Source organism: Barbus barbus, assembly GCF_936440315.1.
Source record: "Barbus barbus genome assembly, chromosome: 32".
NCBI lineage: Eukaryota > Metazoa > Chordata > Actinopteri > Cypriniformes > Cyprinidae > Barbus > Barbus barbus.
This window is the reverse complement of record NC_136760.1, coordinates 15,696,225-15,723,225: the sequence shown is the minus strand read 5'-3', so window position 1 is coordinate 15,723,225 and position 27,001 is coordinate 15,696,225. Positions and strand designations below refer to the sequence as shown.

The 27,001-nt window shown below is 39.2% G+C and overlaps 1 protein-coding gene across 1 annotated transcript in view; it reads left to right on the top strand.

The window, feature by feature from the left end:
• Positions 1–27,001, top strand: part of LOC306852388 (outer dynein arm-docking complex subunit 2-like) — a 67,724-nt gene that overhangs the window by 21,104 nt on the left and 19,619 nt on the right. The window contains exons 9-15 of the mRNA XM_079389148.1: positions 3,951–4,085; positions 5,436–5,580; positions 17,747–17,893; positions 18,701–18,910; positions 19,742–19,975; positions 21,313–21,423; positions 21,592–21,746. Of these exons, the coding sequence (XP_079245274.1) occupies positions 3,951–4,085; positions 5,436–5,580; positions 17,747–17,893; positions 18,701–18,910; positions 19,742–19,975; positions 21,313–21,423; positions 21,592–21,746 (1,137 nt within the window). The remainder of the gene's footprint in view (positions 1–3,950; positions 4,086–5,435; positions 5,581–17,746; positions 17,894–18,700; positions 18,911–19,741; positions 19,976–21,312; positions 21,424–21,591; positions 21,747–27,001) is intronic.

The following is a 27,001-nucleotide window of genomic DNA, read 5'->3' as shown; positions in this document are numbered from 1 at the left end:
CAGACCAAATTGCATATCTAAATTATAATATCATCTGAAAGTATGTAAATAGCCCACTCACCATTTCTGCAGTGTAACAATTCCTTGCACAACTTTTTCTTCATCTTCTTTACATGTTTTATGGTGGTTGGAAAACCAGCTTAGATGGTGAATTTACCACCGCCAACTGGACAGGAGTGTGAAGCATTCACAAATGAGCTCACGCTTTACTCACATGGTGAGGATCACAGTATGAGGATCAGATGAACTGACAATGAGCTCACGCTGTACTCACATGGTGAGGATCACAGTATGAGGATCAGATGAACTCACAATGAGCTCACGCTTTACTCACACGGTGAGGATCACAGTATGAGGATCAGATGAACTCACAATGAGCTCACGCTGTACTCAATGGTGAGGATCACAGTATGAGGATCAGATGAACTCACAATGAGCTCACGCTTTACTCACACGGTGAGGATCACAGTATGAGGATCAGATGAACTCACAATGAGCTCACGCTTTACTCAATGGTGAGGATCACAGTATGAGGATCAGATGAACTCACAATGAGCTCACGCTTTACTCACACGGTGAGGATCACAGTATGAGGATCAGATGAACTCACAATGAGCTCACGCTTTACTCAATGGTGAGGATCACAGTATGAGGATCAGATGAACTCACAATGAGCTCACGCTTTACTCACACGGTGAGGATCACAGTATGAGGATCAGATGAACTCACAATGAGCTCACGCTGTACTCACACGGTGAGGATCACAGTATGAGGATCAGATGAACTCACAATGAGCTCACGCTTTACTCACACGGTGAGGATCACAGTATGAGGATCAGATGAACTCACAATGAGCTCACGCTTTACTCACATTGTGAGGATCACAGTATGAGGATCAGATGAACTCACAATGAGCTCACGTTGTACTCACACGGTGAGGATCACAGTATGAGGATCAGATGAACTCACAATGAGCTCACGCTTTACTCACACGGTGAGGATCACAGTATGAGGATCAGATGAACTCACAATGAGCTCACGCTTTACTCACACGGTGAGGATCACAGTATGAGGATCAGATGAACTCACAATGAGCTCACGCTTTACTCACACGGTGAGGATCACAGTATGAGGATCAGATGAACTCACAATGAGCTCACGCTTTACTCAATGGTGAGGATCACAGTATGAGGATCAGATGAACTCACAATGAGCTCACGCTGTACTCACACGGTGAGGATCACAGTATGAGGATCAGATGAACTCACAATGAGCTCACGCTGTACTCACACGGTGAGGATCACAGTATGAGGATCAGATGAACTCACAATGAGCTCACGCTTTACTCACACGGTGAGGATCACAGTATGAGGATCAGATGAACTCACAATGAGCTCACGCTGTACTCACACGGTGAGGATCACAGTATGAGGATCAGATGAACTCACAATGAGCTCACGCTTTACTCACACGGTGAGGATCACAGTATGAGGATCAGATGAACTCACAATGAGCTCACGCTTTACTCACACGGTGAGGATCACAGTATGACGATTGTGTGATCTCACTGTGATCATCGCATGATCTCACGTGTTGACTGGGAGTAGAGTCATAGAACATAGAATATCCTTATATGCCGATGATATGCTGTTATACCTTTCAGATCCGATTACAAGTATTCCGCAAGTAGTTAAGATATTGAATCAATTTGGAACTTTCTCAGGTTATAAGTTAAACTTTTCAAAAAGTGTTTGTTTCCCCATAAACAACAAGGGTCTCGATATTTCGAGTAAGGATATACCCTTTCAGCTGTCTGTATCAGGTTTTAAATATTTAGGAATAAATATTACACAGGGATTCTCTAACCTTTACAAAGAGAACTTTGCTCCTTTAATTGACAAGTTAAAACTACACCTCAAAAAATGGAACTCGTTGTTTCTTTCTCTTGCAGGAAGAATTAATTGTGTAAAAATGAACATTTGACCAAGGTTCCTGTACTTGTTTCAGTGTATCCCAATCTTTCTACCTAAATCTTTTTTTCAGAATTTAGACAGACTGATCTCATCATTTATATGGGGTGGAAAAACACCTAGGATTCGGAAGGAATTTCTCCAAAGATAAAAATCTCAAGGTGGATTGGCACTTCCTAATTTTAGGTATTATTATTGGGCTGCAAATATTTCAAAAGTACTTTATTGGCTTCAGATCCCCAAAGATGTCTGGTGTATTTCAGAGGTGAATTCTTGTATTTCTTCATCTCTTCTTGCTTTAGTTTTATCCAAATTGCCCCTTTGTATTTCATTGTATACTCAGTGCCCAGTTGTAGCAAACACCCTCAAGATTTGGTTTCAATTTAGACAATGTTTTGGTTTCAAAGATTTCTCCATAACCAGCCCTATATGCAAGAATCACCTATTCTTTCCAGGTCAATTGGACTCAGTCTTTAGTCAATGGCAACAGTTGGACCTTGTCAAATTCAGTGATCTTTTGCCCCATTCTCATCTCTCTCTTCAAAATACAAACTGCCGAGATCACATTTGTTTAGATATTTTCAAGTTCGGCATCTAATCCAAAACCATTGTCCCACATATCCCTCCATTCCTCCTAGTACAGGATTGGATGCAGTTTTAAATATTCCCTTACATTTGAAGGGAGTAATTTCTAATGTATATAACACTTTAATGTCAATAAAAAATATTAATCTAGACAAAATTCATGCAGAATGGTCAAAGGATTTGGGAATGGATATATCAGAGGAAACCTGGAACAATGCATTACTCAGAGTGAATGGAACAACCTCCTGTACTCGTTTAGGTTTAATTCAGTTCAAGGTCCTCCATAGACTTTACTACAGTAAGGTTCTTCTTTCCAAGATATACACAAATGTAACCGACACATGTGAGCGATGTCGCTCTGCTGAAGCAGATTTGGCTTATATGTTTTGGGCTTGCCCCAGACTGTTTGCTTACTGGACAACTATATTTACAATTTTGTCTGAGGCATATAGTAAAGATATTAGGCCTAGTTTTGAAATGGCTGTTTTTGGAGTACCTGAACAAGGCACAGTCATGTCCAAAAATTGTCAAGTCGCTTGTGCTTTCGCGTGTCTTTTGGCTCGGAGAAGAATATTACTTGATTGGAAATCAAGTAAGCCACCTTTAGTTTCACTCTGGCTTAGTGATGTGATGCTGTTTTTAAAATTGGAGAAAATTAAATATCCACCAAACATTTTTATTCAGTATGGACCCCTATTATCTCATATTTTGAAAAAGGTGTAACTCTTCCCCCAAACTAAAATTAATAGTAAAGTTAATAAGACCTGTGCATACTTAAACGGATAACGCAATCAAACCCAATGTGCTAACATTGATGTTAAGTATTTCCTTAGTTTTTGTACTATAAAAACTTTGTGATTTATTTATTTACGTTTATTTTATTTTAATTTATGTAAATTTTCATTTTTATTGTGTTTTTTTTTTGGGGGGGGGGGGGGGTCGGTGGGGTGGGTTGTGGGAAGAGGGAGTAAAAGAAAGAAAAAAAGAGAATGTTTGTCAACTCTTTGTATATAATGTCACCCTGTTCTTCCTTCAATAAAAATATATAAAAAAAAAAAAAAGGCAGCTTTGAAACTTTAAGTCGACTTGAAACTTTTTTTCCTATCCAAGTAAAATGACTTCTAGAAACGAGAAACAAATGCAGGCATTTGATTGTTTCCCATCTGAAATTGATTGGTTTGTATACATTTGTTAATTGCTGAAGTCATTTCATGTGAGTGACAAGTTCAACAATTCTGAAAAGTTTTTTAAAAATAATGATATGCGCAGTTAAATCATTATAATTAACATTAAGCAACATTCCATAAAACAAATAGTTAATTTTGATTTCATGGTGACTTTTTAAAATGTATAAACATGTTAAATATCTGATTGTTGTTATGTTTTTTTTTCCAGTGAGGTAGAGGAGAAGTCTAGAAGGAGCAGAGAAAGCAAGAAGATCTTGGAAAATGGCACCCCCGCATCCGAGAACAAAAAAAAAGCAAATTTTTCTGGATCATCTTTGCCAGGCTGCCAATCTTCTCAAAAAATTTATGCCACCATAATATCAGTCCACATAAAGCGCCTTTTCATTGTACATATGGTATTTTCTCTGAGGTAAAAACCTAACCATTGAAACAGGATCTGAAAAACCCTCTCCCAGGAACACGCATAATTGAATAACCCTTTATTCTCCCGGCCAAACATAAAAAAAAACTTATCCAATCACTGAATTGGAAATAAAGACTCACTTTCAGGGCAAATTATTTCAGCTGTGGATAAGTATTCATTTTATAGCCTTTAATAAGACACGGATGAAGCAGCCGTTCAGGTTGGTGTGCACATAGAACGGTCGTCTGGTGCTACTGGGAGTAGCGGTCTATAATAACCGGCCTGTGCCTGAGCCGCTGATAACCCTGTTCCTTCTCCTGACTCCTCTCTGTCTGTTTGGCGATGCTGAGTGAAAACTCCAGCTGTCCCCATAACATCGACTGCCAGAGTACACAGTCCTGCCTGTAAGGAGTTCTGGGTGTAGCCGCAGTCTCTCTTTCCCAAGTCCTACTGCTAATAGAAACGTTTTAAATGTAGCTTTCTGAAGATCGTTTGTGTGTTCATTGTCTACAAACACATTAGTAATATAATGCATAACACACTAAGCCAGCACACTTACAATCATTCGCATTGCGGTACACACATTTTACTTCTAGTAAGTGACTAACACCATTTTCGTAGTTTTTCATGGCGGGAATTACAAAGAGACAAGTCCGCTGCTGTCCGGCAATACTGTTATCCCCTGGAAAACATATCTGAGTCCCTCTGGCCTCTTCTCCGTGTATACTGGGTTTCATGACTCGTTTGACGAAACATTCATTTCAGTAGCCTGATCCGCTTTAACGGCCATCTGCGTTTGTGCGTGCGTGTATAAGCTTGCGATGAAAGAGTTCAGAAACGCACTGATGACCACTCCAGTCTTCCTCTCTCTCTGTTGCTCTGTCTCTGTTCTCTCCATCCCCTGCCGTTTAATTTGATGCCATGGCTTAAGATGACACTTCAAATACACACATGAGTTTGATGGCCGTTGTGTCCAAGGGTTTGAGCATGAAGGCCTTTCAGAGAGCAATAATTCATTCCACATTGGATTCAGAGAGATTTTACCAGAGCTTTGAGAGAATGTGCTGTGTGGTTTGGCTTGCACCTGCTCCAACTCTCCTCTGATTTGATGTATTAAGCTCTATTTATTATAGAAAGGGCTTTTTCTGTAATGCCCTGTTATGTATGGATAGTTCTCTTTTCTACCCTGAGAAAATTCTGTGGGAGAGTACTGTGTCTGAAAGACATGAAATTGTGGGCCAGCTTGAATATTAATACGTCTAATAGGTGCATATGTGTGTGTATGTGCAGTAAAAGCCCAGGAGGAGCTGACGATTTCAGTGAGAGTTCATCAGAGGATGAGGAAGATGAAGAACAGCCTGAAAGACGTGCCGAGATCCCCACCGACCTGCCCTCTGAATACTGGCAGATCCAGAAACTAGTCAAATACTTAAAGGTAAAAACACACATTGGCTTGTATATGAACACACCAACACTAGGGCTGTCATGGAGCCCGGTTTTCAGTACACAATTACTGTGGCCAAAATAATTAACTATAATGATATTATCATGATATATATATATATATATATATATATATATATATATATATATATATATATAATATTGTTAATTGTTCTCTTGCTATCTATAGAGAAATTATGCTGTCAGTAAAATTCACCTTTTTTTTCAAAACATATTTTATGTTTTCCGGAAAATAAAAATGAATCACACTAAAAATATTAATACTGGGAGACAGAAAGAGGTTTTGTAACTATAACATGAGCATACAAAATCATACTTCCTGTAGACAGTGTTGCCAGGGTTGTGGTTTTCCCAAGTTTTTTAGACTACTTTCATAATACAACTGCAATTTTTTTGGCTACTTTTATAATGTACTGCAGCCATTAAAGCGTTTATCTGTAGACAAAGAAAATTGATTCTTTTACTAATGTGCATTGATTCTTGGAATGAATACCTGGCAACCTAAAGAAGAAATAGTAACTGAAGAAAAGATGGCACATTTGGAGCTCCAGTACCTGTCAACTGTGATTGGACAGGGGGAAAATTAGGCTAATTTTTATTCTGTTTAGGCGACCTTTGAGTTGGCTTAAGGCTGAACATTTTTCATGGCAAGTCTGGGGTGTCTAATATCCCATCTTTTTAACAGAATCCAAAAAATGTCCACTCTGGTGAGCAAATTTTTTCGAGTACAGGCAGAGTGCCTCACTTTTGTCTGGCATCTCCTCTGACATGATTTTTGTGCAGCAGTATACCTACACATCGTTGTCTTTTTTCTGTTTTATGGTGGTTTGCAACCAGCATTAAGGTGCAGTATTCCCACTTGTTGGAGTGTTGACCAGATAATGGCACAGGATTATTTGCCATATTATCATGTGTAGTATTAACATGATATCAGCATTTCATTTTCTAAATGTCGTGTTTATCATCAATACTGGTATATTGCAACACCCCTAGTCAATACATTAAAGGGGTGTTTACAAATAACTCAATTTGCAAATCTGCTTTTATAATTTAGTAAATATTATCATATAGGCCTACTCTAGATAAAAAGGGCACTGATGTCAAACACCCAAGGGCACAGTGCATACACATTTTTAAAAGGATCTTCTTCAGTGTAGGGAGCTATAAATCATGTAAAGGAAAACATCCAAGCAAAGTTCAGCCGCAGGTAGATATTTTTAGCCCAGTAAATGTGATTTTCCCAAAGGGAGGTGCTCATCCTCTGGCTAACGTCAGGAAAAAGAAGCACTTGATTCTTACCGAATGATCTTTTGGAAAGTGGTTTTGAAAAGTTAGTTTTTTTGTGATTTGTGTGAGGTGTTTGGGGATGCGTTTGTTACAGTGCTGTGTTCAACTCTAGACAGGATGTGTTTGTAACGTACCCTTCCCAGCATTCTATCTGTCTGGAAACCACAGTTCTTATTTATGAGGGTTTGTCCAGTAGCGCTCTTATAATGTCATTACCATCAGAAGCCGAAACACAGTCTGTGCCCAACTAAATATCTGTTTTATTTTTGGAGTGAAGGTTCAGATTTTCTCCTCCCCTCTGTCTTTTCTTGTGCTCTATTCCAGGGTATAGACATGCGTTTGTATTTCTGGGAGATTACGTTTCTATAAGGTGATGCATGAATGATCGGACTTGTGCTTTAATGGCTGTTTATCTAGGGATATTTTTGCAATGTACATTACCTGAACTGTACATTTACATGTCTTCGTGTTTGCCTTTCTGTACACATGTACGCTGGGCAGTTTGCACCAGTGACTATATCCTTTCATGATGTTCATGGCAGTATTAGTGTTATATTAAGAAATCGTGCATGTCTTCAGACCACAAAACATATTACACACACCAAACTCCATTCAGTCATTGCCTGGATTTGTCAAAGCACGAGCGTTGAGTATAATTGCACGTTCACACATTCACAGACGCACTTTGTAACTGCGTCAGTGTGTAGAGGAGGTGGCCAGGGGCTGTTTGTCTCACTAGATTCAGCCCAACTGCCTCATTAGCTTGAATTAGAGAAACATGGCAGGCAAACAAAGTTGCATAGAAACATTCTCTCTCACTCTGCCTTCTCCCAATTACCCCGTTCTACTCCTCGTTAATCGCTTGTAAGTAAATGAATTGCTAGTGCCTTAGTGCTCTTATATGCTGAAATAGGGTTTGCAATTTTCACCAATGTGATTAGCCAAATTTTATATTACTGACTCAGTTTGACTGAAACGTTGCAGAGTGTCTCTGTCTGCTCAGGAAATGTCTAAATCTGCATCTCTCTCTCTGCAGTAGCTCAAGCCTCACTTACATAGCGCTCACTGTTTCTTGCAGACTGCAAGACTGAGGAATACTCTCTCAGAAAAGTAATGTGCATAAATGGATTTTTAGATTTTTTTTTTTAATAATCCTCAGCATGACATTAATTTAAAGAATAAATCATCTGCAAAAGCTACACTTTTCCATCTGTGTAGTGGCAGAAGTTGAAATTCCTGTCAGAATAGAACAGTTGATATTTGTAACCAGAGTAATGTATACGTCTTGTTATCTGACATGGCCGTTATGAGGTCTTGCTCCCTCTACTGGACAAAGTGAGTAATAAAATGAATGTGTCAGATCAAGCTGCCAGTCCTCCTCATCTCAGTCCTGTGTGATGCAGTGGAGTCAAGCAGATTGCTTTTCTTCATTACAAAAGCTTTATCCCTGTATAAAAAAAAAAAAAAAAAGGTTTATAAACGGTGCATGGTCAAATCAGAATTCTAATTAAAGCTTTTATTTTATATGGAGCGATTTCATTGAGATTACTTGACCAGCCAAATTGTATTCTCTTTACCAATGTGACATTCAGTACACTATGATTAAAAAAGTTTCTTATGCTCACAAAGGCTGCATTTATTTGGTTAAAAAACAACTAATAATTTCAAGAAAACAATTGTGCTGCTTAATATTTTGTGGAAACCATGATATATATGTTTTGAAGTTGAAAGTTTTGTGACAACATAAATGTCTTTACTGTCACTTTTAATCAGATTTGTTAATGTAGATGCTGAAAAAAATATTAAAATAAAAAAAATAATAATATAAAAAAATCTCACTGACCCCAAGCTTTTGAACAATAATAATAATAAAAAAAAATACTCAGCAGTTTGTCATTCTGGTCTTTTATCTATCATAGGAGACAGCAGCTGAAATTTACACAAAGATAAACAGTATTATCTACAGCAGTACACCCATTCCATCCAAATGGTTTGAGTATGTGTGTGTGTACCCTTGCAAGAGTAGGTGCTCGTAAATACACTGTGGATATGCTGTTTTGCATCAAGTTAATACTGTCCATTAAATCCGATACCTCTTTGCTCTTAAATCTAGAGGAGACTGCTCTGCTGTGTGGCTCTATGGCTCTATGGCTTCTCTCTGTGTAAATCATTTATACAGCTGTCTTTATCTTGCTCTGGAGAGCTTGCTGCTTAATTGAGGATAAATGATAATGATCAGACCTCAGTCAGCTTCTCTATAAATTAAATCTAATGTGTGTATCATACACAACACTCGTGCCAGAATGAACATTCACATTCTCTTTTCCTAATACCTCCTTGTTCTCCTGATTATTCTGCCACTTTTTTCTTTCGGTCATCTCAATTTTCTCCAGAGCATCAGTATAGCTTTGTTTTCTTCTTAGGTTTTATTTATATATCCATTTTCTGTTTGTCTTTTCCTCCTTTTTCCTTTCTGCTTTCTTTCTCTGTTTTCTCATCCTTCTGTGATTTGCTCTTCAGGAGAATTTGCTAATTTTCTGAGCTCTGTCTGCAATGGGCAGGATTTATGAATGCTGGCTCATTCCACACTGTTTTTTGCTAAACATTTCAAGTATTCTTTCCTCAGGATAGATTTTTATGGTGACACATGTGCTGTCACTGGGACCTGCTTTTCTGCTCTCAAACTGAACTACAATCTATCAGCTCGCTCGGTAGTTTTGTGACAGTTAAATTGTTTCAGATACCACTAGGCTTGGTTATTTATTGAAGACAAATGTTTTCAACAAGTAAAGAACAATGCAACAAGCTTTTCTGCCTTTTTAACGTTGATCACAGATGAATGTTTCCAACCTTTTTTTCTGAAGACGTTTTAATACAGCTGTCAGATATGGCCTGCAGACCTGGGCAAGGAGAAAGTAAGTGAAAACATTTTCTAAAGGACGTTGACACCATTTTATAGCGCATAAGGTTATTTCTGATACATCTGTGAGTGAGTGAAGCAGTTTTGAAGCAGCTTTACAGAAAATTATGATGTCAATGTTTAATGTTAATATCTTCATACATTATAGTTGCATTTAGCAGATTATAGCTGTGTAATAATATAAAGTACATTTTGGGAAGGTGTACACTATCAATCAGCTGAAATTTGCTATATAGTATTTATCATTTTATGTGAGTATACTTTATGTATGCAGGTAAAGTTGGATATACTAATATAAAGTTGGATATACATTCATGGCCAAAATATCGGTACTCTTGCAATTATGTCAGAAAATGCAACACTTCTCTCAGAAAATTGTTTCAATTGAAAATGTTTTGGTATTCACATGCTTATTGTTTTTGTTTGCACTGCAACAACACACACAAAAAAAAACAGAGAAGAAAAGTCAAACTTGATCAAATTTCACACAGAACTCAAAAATAGACTGGACAAAATTATTGGCACCTTGTCAAAATTGTAAGAAATAATTGCTTTTCAAGCATGTGATGCTGATGTAATTTCTATTTAGACACACCTTGCAACCTGTTAAAATGGAGAAAAGTTGACTCAACCTTTGTGTTGTGTGTCACACTGAGCATGGAGAAAAGAAAGAAGTGTAAAGAGTTGTGGAAAAATTGTGGAAAAACATGGACAATCTCAAGGCCACAAGTCCATATTCAGACATCTTAATGTTCCTGTGTCCACTGTGCGCAATATCATCAAGACGTTTACAGCTAATGGCACTGTAGCTAACCTCCCTGGACGTTGACGGAAGAGCAAAATTAATGAAAAATTACAACGAGGGATTGTTCAAATGGTGGATAAAGAACTCCGATTAACTTCCAAACAAATTCAAGCTGATCTGCAGACACAGGGTACAACAGTGTCAGCTCGTACTATCCGTCGCCATCTGAATGGAAAGGGACGCTATGGTAGGAGACCCAGGAGGACACCACTGCTGACACAAAAGCATAAAAAAGCAAGACTGGAGTTTGCCAAAACTTATGTGACAAAACCACAATCCTTTTGGGAGAATGTACTGTGGACAGATGAGATAAAAGTAGAGCTTTTTGGTAAAGGACATCATGGCCCTGTTTAAAGAAAAACAAATGAGGCCTTCAAGAAAAGAACACAGTCCCTACAGTCAAACATGGTGGAGGTTCAAAGATGTTTTGGGGTTGCATTGCTGCTTCTGTCACTGGATACCTTAACTGTGTGAATGGTATCATGAAATCTGACGATTAAGAATTTTGGGGACGCAACATAGTGGCCAGTGTCAGAAAGCTGCGTCTCCACCAGAGATCATGGTCTTCCAGCAGGACAATGACCCGAAACACGATTCAAAAAGCACTCAGAAATGGTTACAAACAAAGCGTTGGAGAGTTCTGAAGTGGCCAGCAATGAGTCCATATCTGAATCCCATAGAGCACCTGTGGAGAGATCTCAAAACAGCAGTTGGGAAAAGGCATCCTTCAAATCTGAATGACCTGGAGCAGTTTGCAAAAGAAGAGTGATCCAAAATTCCAGTAGAGGGGTGTAAGAAACTCATTCATGGTTACAGGAAGCGATTGATTTCAGTTATTTTTTTAACTGAAGGTGCTACCAAATATTAAGTTAAGGTAGCACTTAATAGTAAATATTAAGTTTTTTTTTGTGTGTTGTTCTAATGCAAACAAAAAAAATAAACATGTGAGTACCAAAATATTCGCAACTGCAACAATTTTCTGAAGGGTTGCATCTTCTGACAGAATTGCGAGGGTGCCGATATTTTTGGCCATGACTGTACTAATAAAATACCTATATTGAAGACTGGTGATCCTGCTAATGTAATTTAACTATAGACCCATCAGTATTTTCCCAGTTGTTTCTAAAGTAATTGAAAAGGTCGTTTGCAATAAATTTGTAGAGCATTTAAATCTTGGTTATTTTCCATTACATCCTATGCAGATTGGATTTAGGGCACATCACTCTACGGAGACAGCAAACTGTTATTTCGTGGAACAAATTAAATCCAGTCTTGATAAGGGAGGTGCTGTTGTTGCTGTCTTCCTTGATTTTAGAAAGGCTTTTGATACTGTTAATCATAATGTTCTTTTATCTAAATTATCAAAGTTCAGTTTTTCTACTAATACACATTTCCCCGGTTTCACAGACAAGGCTTAAGCTTAGTCCTAGACTAAAATGTAAATCTGAGCTGTTTCAACTGAAAGAAACTTGCACTAACTGATCTTAAAACATGTTCAGTTTTGTCTTAAGATGCACACCAGTAATGCTTTTTTCTAAGGCATGTTAATAAAAATTACTTAAATGTCCTAATTGGACTATGGCCTAATCCTGGTTTAGGCTAAGCCCTGTCTATGAAACTGGAATCATACTTAAATTTAAGAAAACAATGCACAAGAATTAATGATGCGCACCATTTCTTGACTGTAATGGACCAATTTTGTTTAGCTTATATATTATTGATCTGCCTACAGTTTGTCCAGAGGTCCAGGTTCAGATGTATGCAGATGATAGTTGTTTATAATTATGCTATGACAAAAGAACAAGTTGTTATCAAACTTACTGCTGCATTGAACAAAGTGGGAATGTATTTTTCCATCTAGAGAGTTGCTGAGCATTGTCCAGATATTTTAGTCAAAGGAGAGGTAATAAATATTGTTGAGCATTTAAACTATTTGGGTATGATTATGGATTCTAATTTAAATAATAAAAAAACATTAAAATGATCGCTAAAAGTGCTAGAGCACGTTTGTTACCTGTGGCTGCTGCTAAACTCTTAATGCACACAATGATTCTCCCTCATTTATCTTATTGTGCTACAAGTTGGTCCCATATAAGTAAAACTATGTTAAAACCATTATATACTATTTATAAACAAGCTGTGAAAACATGCTTATATCAGCTTGTGTGCTTGATGTATAAACTACTTCATGATCTTGCACCACCACCTCTTAAGCAATGTGTGACTTTCTGTAAGGACAATATTAGGCAGACTAGGTCATCAGTTAGAGGTGATTGTTTGACTAAATATAAGAAAACTGATTTTGGACAATCTGCTTTTTCAGTTGTGGAGTTATGGAGTGTGTTGTGATATTGTATGTGTTGTATGCATTATATTATTTGTGACTGAATATTGTAATTTTGTAACAACATCCTGCCCAGGGACTGCAGGTGCAAATTAGCTTTATAGCTAACTCTGGCACAACACTTCTGTTGTGCATTGTCCCTGTTAAATAAATGAAATAATCTAAAACTAAAAACTATCCAATATATAGAGCGGTGTGATAATATAGCTTACATTTTGTGACGTTGTAAACAATCAGTTGAGATTTAATATATAATATATTTTACTTTAAATAAATAAAAGATGTCACTGGGGTGCACCTTTGTACCTTATTTGCCCCTAAAGGGTACATGTCTTCTGAGAGACTCTGCCTCTCCAAGTCATCCCTTTTATAGCTAATCATGTTACAGAAGTAAAGATGGGCAGAGGCTCTCCAATCTGTGAAAGAGTGCGTAAAAAAATTGTGGAATACTTTAAAAACAACATTCTTCAACGTCAAATTGAAAAGGCTTTGCAAATCTCATCATCTACAGTGCAAAACATCAACACAAGTTTCAGAGAAACTGGACAAATCTCTGTGCTGACGTTGAGGAACATTTAATCATGTTACAGACCTGATGTCAATTAACTTAATTAGTTGCTAGATATTCTCCCAGCTGAATCTTTTCAAAATGTCTTGCTTTTTCAGCCCTTTGTTGCCCCAGTGCCAACTTTTTTGAGACCTGCAGCAGGCATCAAATTTGAAATGAGCTCATTTAGTGGATAAGTGTAAAATTTCTCCTTTTAAACATTTATGTTCTCTATGTTCTATTGTGAATAAAATATTGGCTCATGTTGTTTAACTCAAGCCAATATTTTACTCATGTTGAATAAAATATTGGCTCATGTTTCATTCGCTTCCGTAGCCTGATGGCAAAAACTGAGAGACTTAGGAGGAGCTTCTTCCCCCAGGCCATCAGGCTCCTAAACTCTAACTCTGTGTCATAATATCACTTGACTCCATGTAATATCACCATATCAACAAGTTGTTCATTCATAATTTTTTCTCCATGTAAATATCATATATCAATAAGCTATTCATAATTTTTCTCTACCTCATAATGCTGCTATTCAAATACCCTGTACAACTTTTTGCACATTATTTTTTGCACATTCCTCTCATTACTATTTGTCAACAACATACTGACCTGCACATTTATATTTATATTTTTTATCCTATCTTATCTTATTTTATCTTATCTTTTATTTTATGTTTGTACTTCTTCTTAATATTTGTATACTTTATAATTGCACTGTCCTTGGAGCGGACCTGACCTACATTTCACTGCTGGTTATACTCTGTATAATTGTGTATGTGACAAATAAAACTCTTGAATCTTGAATCTTGAATCTTGAATTAAAAGTCTTTTAGTTTTCATTTTATTCAAATTTAAAAAATGTCCCAACATTTCCAGAATTCCGGTTGCATTTTAGTACTCAAAGTGATAAGTATTAAGTATTTTTAAATGTTTTTAAAATTGAAATGTCTCTTTTGCTCACCAATGCTATATGTATTTGATCAAAAATACAGTAAGACAGTAATATTGTGAAATATTATTAGTTTAAAATTGTTTTATATTTGAATACATTTTAAAATATAATTTATTCCTGTGATGGCAAAGCCTTTCAGAATTTTCAGGGGCCATTACTCTAGGCTTCATTGTCAGATGATCCTTCAAAAATATTCTAATATGCTTCAAAAACATTGAAAAATCTTAATGATTCCAACTCAATGAATTAAACTTTATTAATAGAGCTATGTGATAATATGAAAGTAATAAAATAAGAACAAATGGACAAATTACAAGCAATAACACAAATAAATACAATAGAACAAAGATAAGATACAAAGATACAAATGAAATAAAAATTGCTTTAAGTTTTTCAGGTAGGCCTAACAGTGGTATTCAGAAACTAAAATACTATAATGTATAAATGAAAATACAGTTGAATCCATATTAAAGCTAAAGAAGTTATTCAGTCAATCGGAGCAGAGTGATTTTCTTTTATTCTTTAATTAACATTAATGACATCAGACAGAAGGTATATTCAGCAGCTGACACATCAGATTTTCTCCCAACTCTTTACATTTTTTATTTTTAACTCCGTTAAGACTGCTTACGAAAATACTCTCCAATATGGGCACCCTGGTGAATGATTTTGTATGTCCATTTAAGCATAATAAGATGCAAAAAAAACTCAATATAGTAGTAGAGTGCTGTCTGAATTGTGGCTCTCTGTGTGCATGCTTTGGTTGTGTGCGCACAGAAAACCGTGCCGGAGCCCTGATTTGAGTTCTAGTTCTTGGCTAGGGTTAGCAAAGCTTCTGGCTCACCCTAGCCCCCCCGTGGAGCCGGGCCTGCAGCTGAGATTGGCTATATATACAGTAGTAAGTGTAGTAACATCCCTAAGTAAGTTTGCACATCCCTGCAGTCACATATGAGAGGTGAGATAGCACATACTCAAACTCTATAACATTAATGTGAGTAAGGTGTATAGTAATATCAAATGATAAACCTGTCAGTCATCCGTGTTCACAGCTTTTATCTGTGTGTGCATCTGTCCTGAACATCTGTCTTCACACCACAGACTGTGAGTGAGGGCCCGTTAGATTCAAGACAGAGATATTATAAAAGACCTTCAGATGTTTTCTGATTTGTAAAGAATGTCTACAGCACATTGAGACCAAAGCTGCTAGAAAATGAAAGCATATGAACATTGGATTTCTTTTTCCCTGGTATCAGTACTAAATATAGCTTCATGTTTTTACAAGGATCATTGCTAACCCATCAAATGCTTTGAAGATGGAGAGAGTGGCAAGACAGAGAGTGCAGTGGATTCACTGCTAGTTTGGGTGCACATTTGGTCCAGCCGCTTAATGTGGACAACACATGTTCTTTTTCTCTCACTCTTGCTTTCTTCTTCTGTATCTTTCTGTTTTCAACTCTCTATGACTATTTTTCTCACTACTTATCACTGTCTCTGTCTGTCTCCTTCATCGCTTCATTAGTTTCTTCATATTTCCCCACACCTTTTTTTCAACTCTACCCTTCATTCTTCATTATGAGTCCTATCATGTTCTCCTGTTCTCACATCCACGTTCATTGTTTGTCTTCTTCCAAGGCATATTAAACCAAGTGCTACTTTTTAGAGATGTGCAATATACACCATATCTGTTACTTTTTATTAATATCCATGCCATCATCTAAAACTCATTTAAAGTTAATCTTAAAAAACACTAATAATTTAATAACATTGTTAAATGTAACCTTTAGCAAATCTCAAATGACAATGTTTTGATGCCTGAATTCACTTAGCATTCCTATAGTATTTAAGATGAATGATTTTATTTTAGATAAAATAGCACATATTTTAATATCAGACATTTATTACTTACTTGCCATAATTGTGAAAATAATTGCTTATTGTATTTTTCTGTCCTCTTTGCCATTCTTTAATTCTTCAATTCTATTTTATGCCACTCTTTAATTGCAAATAATATGCAATTAAGTCCCTGAAATCTTTACATTTAGTTCCCACTTAAGTATATTTTTTTAAAGTATATTATTTCCTTAACTACTCTTTTTTTTTTAATTATTATGCTAAAGTGTCCTACTTTTCACAAGGGGCTACTTGAACCAGAATAAAATAGGTATGCAAACTGGGACGTACCATGTGTCTAATAAACAAGGGTGCGAGACTGGCCTAATCACTGGATCTTATCTGTTTCGTGTTTTATGAAAAAGAAACATGAGTGTTTATTCAGTTTTGCACTTGAGTGTCACATTACAAAGGTCTGCTGCACGAGCAGCGTTACAGCAGCTTACATGCCTCTTTGGGACCTACTGCAATGAGCACAACTCCAGCCTTGGAGAGAAAAGCCTGTCTTTGTTTGTATTCATAAGAGCCGCTCCATAAAAAAAGGAGGAGAAAAACGAGGCATCACATTAAAAACACGCGTGGAAGTCAGGTTTCTGGTGTTTTCTCTAGAGGAAAGCTGATCTTAGATCTGTGGTTTTGACCTAAACAAACAGCAATCACTAAAGAAGCCACAATTTCTTGATTAAAGATGATTAATAGTGTAGTATTTTTGCTGGATCCTCTGCTTTATTTATCTGTCACTCGCTCTTCTGTTATTTCATTCCATCGATAAAAGACATGCCGTGAATGATATCAAAACCGCAGTCGTCTGCGATACATATCTGTTAAGGAGCTTGGCCCAACAAATGCCACATGTTTGGTTTGTTGTACTCACTGTGTAGGCAACTTCTGAGGAACGACCATCCTAAAACACTGTGTATATAGCAACTGTCAAAACAGAGCTTTTTCTAAGGCTAATCCATTATCATCTCCAACATTTCAGAGCTTGTTTTCGTTTAATTGCAAACTTAGGTCATTGTCTATGGTTTCAGGCCGCAGCACAGCAGTAGTCTGTATCAAAGGATCTCTCCCCACCCCTGTTTATAGTCACAATACCAAACACTTATACACAACATGTGGTCAACAAAATAAGACTCGAAGGGAAGTTGATTTTGGGGTTTGGGTCAAATGGGTCGAAAAAAGAGGTTCATGGAGAATTATATAATGCAAATCTGCCTTCACACTCACGCATATAACACATATAAAGTCATACAGAACTGTGAAGTCAACGTGTCGTTTTAGAGGAATGAAATATATAAAACAATAGCTGTTTTTGTTCATCTGCCCATGGGTTATGATGGAGCAGCTAATGTAATTGCTGCACATGTGTTTGTGTGTGAACAGGGGGCTAATCAGACAGCCACATTGATTGTGTTGTGCGCTTTGAGAGACTTTAACCTGGTCCAGGAGACGTGTCAGCTGGCTATCAGAGACGTGGGGGGGCTGGAGGTTCTCATCAACCTGCTTGACACAGATGACATCAGATGTAAAGTAAGTGCATCCAGACTCAATTAATTGGGTCAGAGGTCACAGTTTGAGTCTGAGAAATGTTTATTTTTCTGTTTTTCATTTATTTAGTTTATATTCTTACAGATGTACACTACTGTTCAAAAGTTTGTGGTTGGTAAGATTTTTAATGTTCACAAGATAAAACAGCAAAATTTGGAAATATTATTAAAATTTAAATGTATTGTAAAATGTATTTTATTACTCTGATTGGCAAAGCTGAATTTTCAGAATCTTAACTCCAGTCTTTAGTATCACACGATCCTTCAGAAATCACTCTAATATGCTTATTTGGTGCTCAAGAAACATTTTGTATTATTATCAATGTTGAAAACAGTTGTACTGCTTAATATTTTGGGGGAAATTGTGATACACTTTTTTCGGGATTCTTTGAACAGTAGAAAGTTCAAAGGAACAGCATTTATTTGGAATAGAAATATTTTGTAATATTATACACGTCTTTAAATGAGTCCTTGCTGAATACAGGTTATCATTTCTTTCATAAAAATACATACCAACCCCAGCTCTTTGAACTAAATTTTTAATTGTTACATTAAACATGCACAAGTGACACTTACTATTATAAAGGCATATCAAACAAAAATATGTTAAGGCCACTGCAATTTTTGCTCTTTTGACATTACAACAGTAAAGTAAAAGTTCATAAATTTCAAAAAATATACATTTAAATAATCAAAAAATATACATCCATACATTTCAATCAATTCAACAGCATTAGATATGTAAAGCAGTTATTCTAAAAATTGATACTTTAATCTCTTTTGCTGTTAGATTGGTTCTTTGAAGATCTTGAAGGAGATCAGTTGTAACTCTCAGATTCGGCAAACCATCGCTGATCTGGGTGGTTTGCAGACCATGGTGTCCATCCTGGACTCTCCTGACAAAGAGCTGAAGTGCCTGGCTGCAGAGACCATCGCCAATGTGGCCAAGTTCAGACGGGCCCGCAGGACGGTCCGACAACATGGTGGCATCAAGAGACTGGTGAGAAATGTGAAATCTGTTCCTGTGTGTGTTTGTCAAAACAGGTTGACTATGATTAAAAACTTGCATAAGGAAAGGAGACAAAAGGATGAAGGGTATGTTGAAGGTACATACATACGCTCTCTTTCTTTCGAGACTGTTTCTCCCAATCATTTTCTATGCCAGCATCAAAGGGAGCACATTGCAGGTAAAAACAGATTGAATGTCGTGCTCCCCCTCATCTTGACATGTGTGTTTATTGACAGAGTGACGCTCGGTATGATTAGAGCTTGTGTGTTACTCTGCTCTGTATATTTACTCGGGGCCAGACTCGGACATTCTCAATGTAGCTATCATAGATTAGTTACATTTAAAGACCCAGACCACCTCTGAATGGCACTCGCGTGTAATGCTGTGTTAGAGTGGTCTTTCTGGCTTGACAGCAGGGGAAACATGAAATTTACTCTTTGAAGGATGTGGTCATTTGTAGATTTTGGTGTGACATAGTCTGAATTTTCAAGCCCTCTTTAGTAACAGTCTTTGGCTGATGATGAATGTTTAGATGATTGTTGGCAGTTTCAGGGCAGGAGATTGTGTTCCACATCCTGCAGACTCAGTGACAGAAGTGCACTGAAGATGTCATAAAGTACACCATGACCCTATTAATAAAACATTCACGTTCGTTTTGACGTGACATGACTCTCCTACCTTAATGCGGAGTGAAATTAAAACAATATAAAGCACAATAATGTAATAATAATAATATGTGAAGCAGAGTGACAAATCTATTGCAGTATTTCAAAGCTCAAGCACAGGAAAGTGTGTTTGAAAAGTTGAAGTTGTTTCTGGCAGGTGGAGTTGTTGGACTGCTTGCCTAATGGTGTGTCTCTGAGTGCGGAGCAGGAGAGGGATGCGGAGGTGGCGCGCTGTGGGGCTCTGGCTCTTTGGAGCTGCAGCAAGAGCACCAGGAACAAGGAGTCTATCCGTCAGGCCGGGGGAATCCCTCTGCTCGCCCGACTGCTCAAGTCATCACAGAAGAACATGCTCATCCCTGTGGTGGGAACCTTGCAGGAGTGCGCTTCTGAGGTTTGCTTCATCATGTTGAACCAAAAGCAGATGCTTAAAATGTTTATTTGAAATTTTTTTAATAGCTACACTGAAATAAATTTAGTGTCGGATTCACTTTGAAGCAATTTTCAAAAATTGCTAGTAAATCTCACAAATAATTACAAAGAAAATGCAAGTTAATATTTTTGATTAAACATGACATTTTGAGAGTCCCTACAGGATTGCATTCTATTTTTTTGTGATGTTTGCAATCAAAATGACTGATTTTGTAGTGATAATGTACAGAAATTTGCAAAAACAAATTAGGATAGCACATTTACCATATTATAAATTGTTAGACACACAACACTCATGCATGATGCAAAGAACAAACAAAATGCATAATTCAGTTAGATAATTATTATTTAGTTTTTGTGAGACCTAAATTTTTGTTGTTATTGTTCGGTAAAATGACAAATTATGCAGGACCGCCAAAAAATGGTTTTGTTGATTTTGCGTTGGATTTAGGGATCGCAGAATTGCGAAAAACTTCAGTACAAATACTGAAATACTATAGTATGCCTGTGTAAAACGTAGAAGGAAATTAAAAAACGTAGAGACATTTATAATGTTAAAAATGTTTCAAATAAATTCTGTTCTTTTAAACTTTCTATTCATCAAAGAATCCTAAAAATGTCATGATCTCCACAAAAATAATAAGCAGTTTTCAACATTGATGATGATAATAAATGTTTCTTAAGCGCCAAATTAGCATATTACATTTATGCTGATGCTTTACACACTTCCTCAGAAACTGCGGATCAGGTTCGATTTTCTGCGTTTTCGCATCCATAGCATGCATTGTGATAGGAAAGGATGAGGAATACGGAAAAACGCACGCAAAAATTTCGTACTCGGTGTGCTTTAGTGTGTTAAAAATAATAATAATAATAATAAATAAATAATAATCTCACAGACCCCTACTTTATGAACAGTAGTTTAATTTTAATCCTAAATGTATTTTATAGCAATTATCTATATGCCATAGCATTATAAAAAGCATAAAATACTTTAAAGTATATTTATTTACATACACAAAAGTATTGTGAAACATAATGCAAGCTTCAAATGCTATATGTAAAGCCACTCTATACAAGGACACTTGACTGAAAATAGCACGCCTTACTTTTGACTGGCAGATTGTTTCTATTAAATGACCAGTTTGAAGATGTGAATGACTGTATGAGGCCAGAAGCAAGAAACCCTAGGATGAAATAAGCGCTATGCCGCTGCACGCAGTGTTGTTTGGCAAGGCAGAGTGGTTTTTACAGTAGGTGTTCAGCGTAGAGAGTCATTCTGTATGTTTGTGTTGGCAGAAGAGCTACAGAATTGCTATACAGACTGAGGGCATGATTGAGGATCTGGTGAAGAACCTCAGCTGTGACAACCAGGAGCTCCAAATGCACTGTGCCAGCGCTATCTTTAAGGTACGGCCGTATACACTCAACTACACTTTTCTTTGGCACCGTATAAAAGGACTGAGGTTGAAATGAAAATATTAATTTAGCCCTGACTCTGATTGTCAGTGTGGCACACAACTCGATGCTGCCTAAATCTGTGTACTGTATATGTGTGCGGCTTCACTCCTGTGTTAGTGTGCAGAAGATAAACATACCCGTGATTTGGTGCGGCAGTACGACGGACTGAAACCACTGGTCATGTTGCTCAACGAAGCTGAAAACAAGCAGTTACTAGCTGCCACGACTGGAGCCATCTGGAAATGTTCCATCAGCTTGGAAAATGTAGCTAAGTATGTGCATGTAACTGCAGAGCTTCTGCACAAACTTTTCTTTCATTTTTCAGAAAAATTATGACAGTTTTCCTCTTAGATCAACCGTAATTACTCATAATGTGTGGACAAAATATTTCATACAGTATATTAATTCACATATTTGATCAAAAATTAGAAAAAGATCAAAAATTACATTTCTGATCTTGCAGAATACAGGTTCATTGTGTGATCAGTAGATATTTTGATCTCAGAGTGGCATATTTAGACTAGGAGGAGTCCAGTCAACGTGAGATGCGTAATTGGCTCCAGATTTGGTCAAATTGTGCACCACTCATGAAAAGGGGTCCTTCAACTTAGTGAAGGATAGAGGATGTGCAATCAAACGCAGCCTTCGTTTTTATGAGATGTCTCATTTGTTCACTTCTAACGCTCAGATTTTCCATGGCTCAAAGCTGTCAACCATTGTCCATCTGAGTGTAGCTACAGAAGTGATTATTTGAAGAGAGAGCAAAAGTTTTTATAAACTCTGTGAATGAGCTCTGATCTTTTATTATGACTTTTTGCTAGAGGAATGTCAATTGTTCTTTTACCCATACCGCTAACAAAAGATGAAGTAAAGTGTTGATTTTATAGACACCCGTGATGTGTTAGTCGAGGCCGTTGCTCCATTAGTGGCAAGTGGGCTGTGGGAGATGTGGAATGCTTCTCTGAAACAGTCGTGCTGTAATAATCAGGAGTGTAACCTGAAAGACTCTTAAACTGTTTGTCACGTAAAGCACGCTGGTCTTTATTCCAACGTCACTTAGCTCAGTGAAGATGATGACTATCCTGCAGGCTTTCTTGGTGTAATTTTTCTGGCGGCTGATGTCTTTTAAGCCAGTCATTTTCCCCCATAAATACAAAAAAACCTTGGAATCATCATCTGGCTTGCCCATTCTGTCACACAAGCACTCTGTAGTAATCTTAGCTCAAGGGGGAATATTAATAATTAATCATAACTCTTTAGAATTAATTATAATATTTTGATAAGTTAATAGAATCAGCTTGATAAAGCAGAAATTACAATAAAATCAATTGATCAGGTCGTCTAGTGAACGCTCAGTATTGATTATTTATGAATTCAAAGAAATCTTAATTTCTAGGCTAAGAGAAATACCCTTTTTAAGGTACAGTACTACTCAGAGCATGTAACAAGATCGAAATCGTTAAATTGACTTTGTTGCAAGCAGGGAATCAGAAACAAATACTCGTATGTATTGTGCACAAAGTTTTACACTGAAAAAGCCGACCCCAATGGGTTAACTAAATCACAAACACATAACTAGACTAAATGAACACATACATATACACACACACACATCATACATACATGGTACATGGGATGGGTAAGTGGGACTGGTTGAATGAAACCGGACAGAAACAGGGGAAATGAGGCTTAGTTGACCATCTGAAAGAACCATCAGTCTCTAATTCAAAGCACAGTATACAACAGCTTACAACAGCCCTCTGTGTGGTGAAAGGAACGATACTTGCATTTGACTTGGCTGTGAAACGAGAGTCTCGTGAAGCTTCTGAAGAAGGTCTGGATGGTTCCATTCGATGGCCGAAGTTGCAATCTCTTGAAACTCCGAGGTTGTTCATAACTCTTTTTGGGGTTGAGAGAGTCCTCTCTTCTAAGTAAGCACATGGTTGTGTGTAAAATGGGGCCTGCTGGCCCTGTGGCCTGCAGTGGAGTTCTATGTTGGGGCCTGCCGAGTGCGCCCGCACCGGCTCAGGCGCTCCATGAGTACAACCATACGGGCAGCAATCAGAAGATTTAGCAGAAGAAGAGGCGGACCTGTGCGTGAGCCCTTTAAAGTCAGGGAAGAGTCACACCTTTCAGGATGGGCTTGACCATTGAGAAAGGCTGAATTTCCAAGCGGGAGGCTGGAAATATTAGGGGGTTTTATGACCCTTTGTCTGAGGGCATGGTTCGAAAGGCTCTGGCAGTCTATACTTTGATTAAATTACACACGCACCTGGCATTCTATGAGAAGTTGGTGTACACCAAAGTGTGTGTCATCAAATGAGCTTTAATTTGGTAGGAGACATGATATAGGTGGGGTTACATTAACTAGTACTTCACTCATAAAGCATGCATAAAACAAAATACAATGTAGGATAAACTATACAAGATAGTTAAAATCATACACACAATGTCCTGGGATGCATGTTTATCTGTAGAAAGGTTTGTCTATCAGTGACAAGGAGGAAAGTTTGTTTGTATGGGCATTGCGTGGGTTTCAGAAGGGTGCGTTCTTACGGCACATCTCTCATACTTTTGAGCAATAAAACAGACTTATCAGGTGGTTGCCCTGGTAACTGAGCCCTTTAGGGTGCTCTTTCGGCGGGAAGGGTCCATAGACCCTCACAGATTGTTTGTTGAAAGAGGGTTTGCTGGATTATTCATTAAATATAATGAATAAATGTGTGCCTGATTGGTCCAAATGCTACAACTCTCATATAATAGTGATTTACACATATTACTTTGCTTTGCAGTATGCGCTTGGGGACATGTACTCTACAGAGCTCAAAAATGCATTTTTTAATTCCACCATTACCGGTCTATAAATTATCAGGTGTTATTTTCACAACTTTGAAGCCAAGTGTAACGGAACTGCAGGACACAAAGGTAAATGGTTCAAGTGACAAGGTTTATTTACAGAGTGGGTGAACACACAGCAAAGGTGGACGACGTGGAAATAGGTGAGTGGTGATTCTTCGTGAGTATGGTGATAGATCGTCAGGATTCTAACAGGCCCTTCTTTCTTTGCAGGTCCGTGGTTAACTGCAGTATCAGAGAGCTCGGGGAAGACGGCGTTCACCAGGAGCTGGATCCTGAGAGCGAAAAGGATGACGAGGAACAGGGCAGAAGGTAAGACAGGTAGGGAATTTCAGGTAGTATACTCAGCCAGTAGCTTCGTAAGAGGTCAGTCCTGTAGTCACAACAGCTTGCAGCATGTTACGTCACTTCAAGATCGGACCAAGAAGTGAGCTGAGGGAAGTGCTTTTATGAGTGTGGTGATTGATGAGGTGCAGGTGCGGGTGATGATTGGAGATAAACAGGTGACAGTGATGAGTGACGGGGAGGACGGGCCATTCTGTGACATTACCTCCCCCTCCCGGATGGCGCGTCCCGCGACGTAACAACAATAATACCGGGGAGGGGGGGTGGGTGCCCTGGAGGCTGGAGCAGAACCTGGACAGGACAGGGAAGCCTCCAGGGCGGATCAGGAGCCTTAGGAGGCCAGGGCAGGACTGGAGGCTCGGGAGACCATGGCGGATCAGGAGACTCGGGGAGCCATGGCGGATCAGGAGACTCGGGATGCCATGGCGGGACAGGATGCTTGGGCAGCCATGGCGGATCAGGAGACTCGGGGAGCCATGGCGGGACAGGAGGCTTGGGCAGCCATGGCAGATCAGGGAGCTTGGGCAGCCATGGCAGATCAGGGAGCTTGGGCAGCCATGGCCATATTTTTTGGGAAGCCCAAAGGGATTCATGAGGCCATGAGAAATGAGCCATAGTGGCCCTGACCAAATGTCTCTAGCAAGGCCACTATGGCTACCAGGATTACAAGTATATAGCCCCCCCCCAAAATTTCTTTGGGAATGTTCCCCATAAGGGGTCTCACCGGAGGAGCGGGCTCTGTGGGGCGCTCAGAGGGAGCGGGCTCTAGGGGGCGCTCTGGAGGAGCGGGCACTTGGGGGCGCTCTGGAGGAGCGGGCACTTGGGGGCGCTCTGGAGGAGCGGGCACTTGGGGGCGCTCTGGAGGAGCGGATTCTTGGGGGCGCACGGGAGGCGCGGAGCTGGATAGAACCAGCGGAGACGCAGGGGGGCGCTCTTGCAGCGCGGACATTAGGGGGCGCACGGGAGGCGCGGAGCTGGGCGGGACCAGCGGGAACTCGGGTGGGCTGGACGGGACCAGCGGGAACTCGGGTGGGCTGGACGGGACCAGCGGGAACTCGGGTGGGCTGGACGGGACCAGCGGGAACTCGGGTGGGCTGGACGGGACCAGCGGGAACTCAGGAGAGCACTTGCGAGGTGCAGGAATTGGTGGGCGCAGACGAGGAGCAGGCAATGGAAGGCACTGGCGAGGAGCTGGCACTGGAGGGCGCTTGCGAGGAGCAGGTACTGGAGGGCACTGGTGAGAAGAAGACATTGGAGAAAGAATGGGAGCTGAGAACTCCGGGGGAAGAGCCTCATCCATTAGCCCCTCGTTCTGCGTTGGCGGAGCCTGAGTGTTAGTGGGCTGTGGAATCATCCCCATCTCCAACGGCGCAACGTTCATCGCCGGTTGCGGCGGATTCCTCATCGCCGCTGACGGAACATACTTCGCCGTGGGTGGCGGAAACATCCTCACCGCGGGCGGAGGAAGCAGGTGGATCGGCAACGACCCTCCGTTGCGGGGAACCAAAACCAGCCGCCTCCTTTTCGGTTAGGTCCGATCTTCTGTAACGGAACTGCAGGACACAAAGGTAAGTGGTTCAAGTGACAAGGTTTATTTACAGAGTGGGTGAACACACAGCAAAGGTGGACGACGTGGAAATAGGTAAGTGGTGATTCTTCGTGAGTATGGTGATAGATCGTCAGGATTCTAACAGTCCCTTCTTTCTTTGCAGGTCCGTGGTTAACTGCAGTATCAGAGAGCTCGGGGAAGACTGCGTTCACCAGGAGCTGGATCCTGAGAGCGAAGAGGATGACGAGGAACAGGGCAGAAGGTAAGTAAGACAGGTAGGGAATTTCAGGTAGTATACTCAGCCAGTAGCTTCGTAAGAGGTCAGTCCTTGTAGTCACAACAGCTTGCAGCATGTTACGTCACTTCAAGATCGGACCGAGAAGTGAGCTGAGGGAAGTGCTTTTATGAGTGTGGTGATTGGAGATTGATGAGGTGCAGGTGCGGGTGATGATTGGAGATAAACAGGTGACAGTGATGAGTGACGGGGAGGACGGGCCATTCTGTGACACCAAGGAGCTGATAAATCTACATTTTTACTTTATGATAAGAGCATTTTTTTTTGTATTTTATGGGATTGTTATAGACTAGGATCTGTAGAAGGATCTACTGTCTGGCCCCACACCAGCAGCAAATAGAATAGTATTGAAAGAGGAATTCAGAGGGAGGCTTGTGTCTGAAATGGCCCAGTAGCAGCATGGCCGCGCTCTCTCTCCACCTCATAAGTCAAAGCTGACAAAGGCTCATCCTGCGTTTACATCAGGCTTAGTTTGCTGAAAC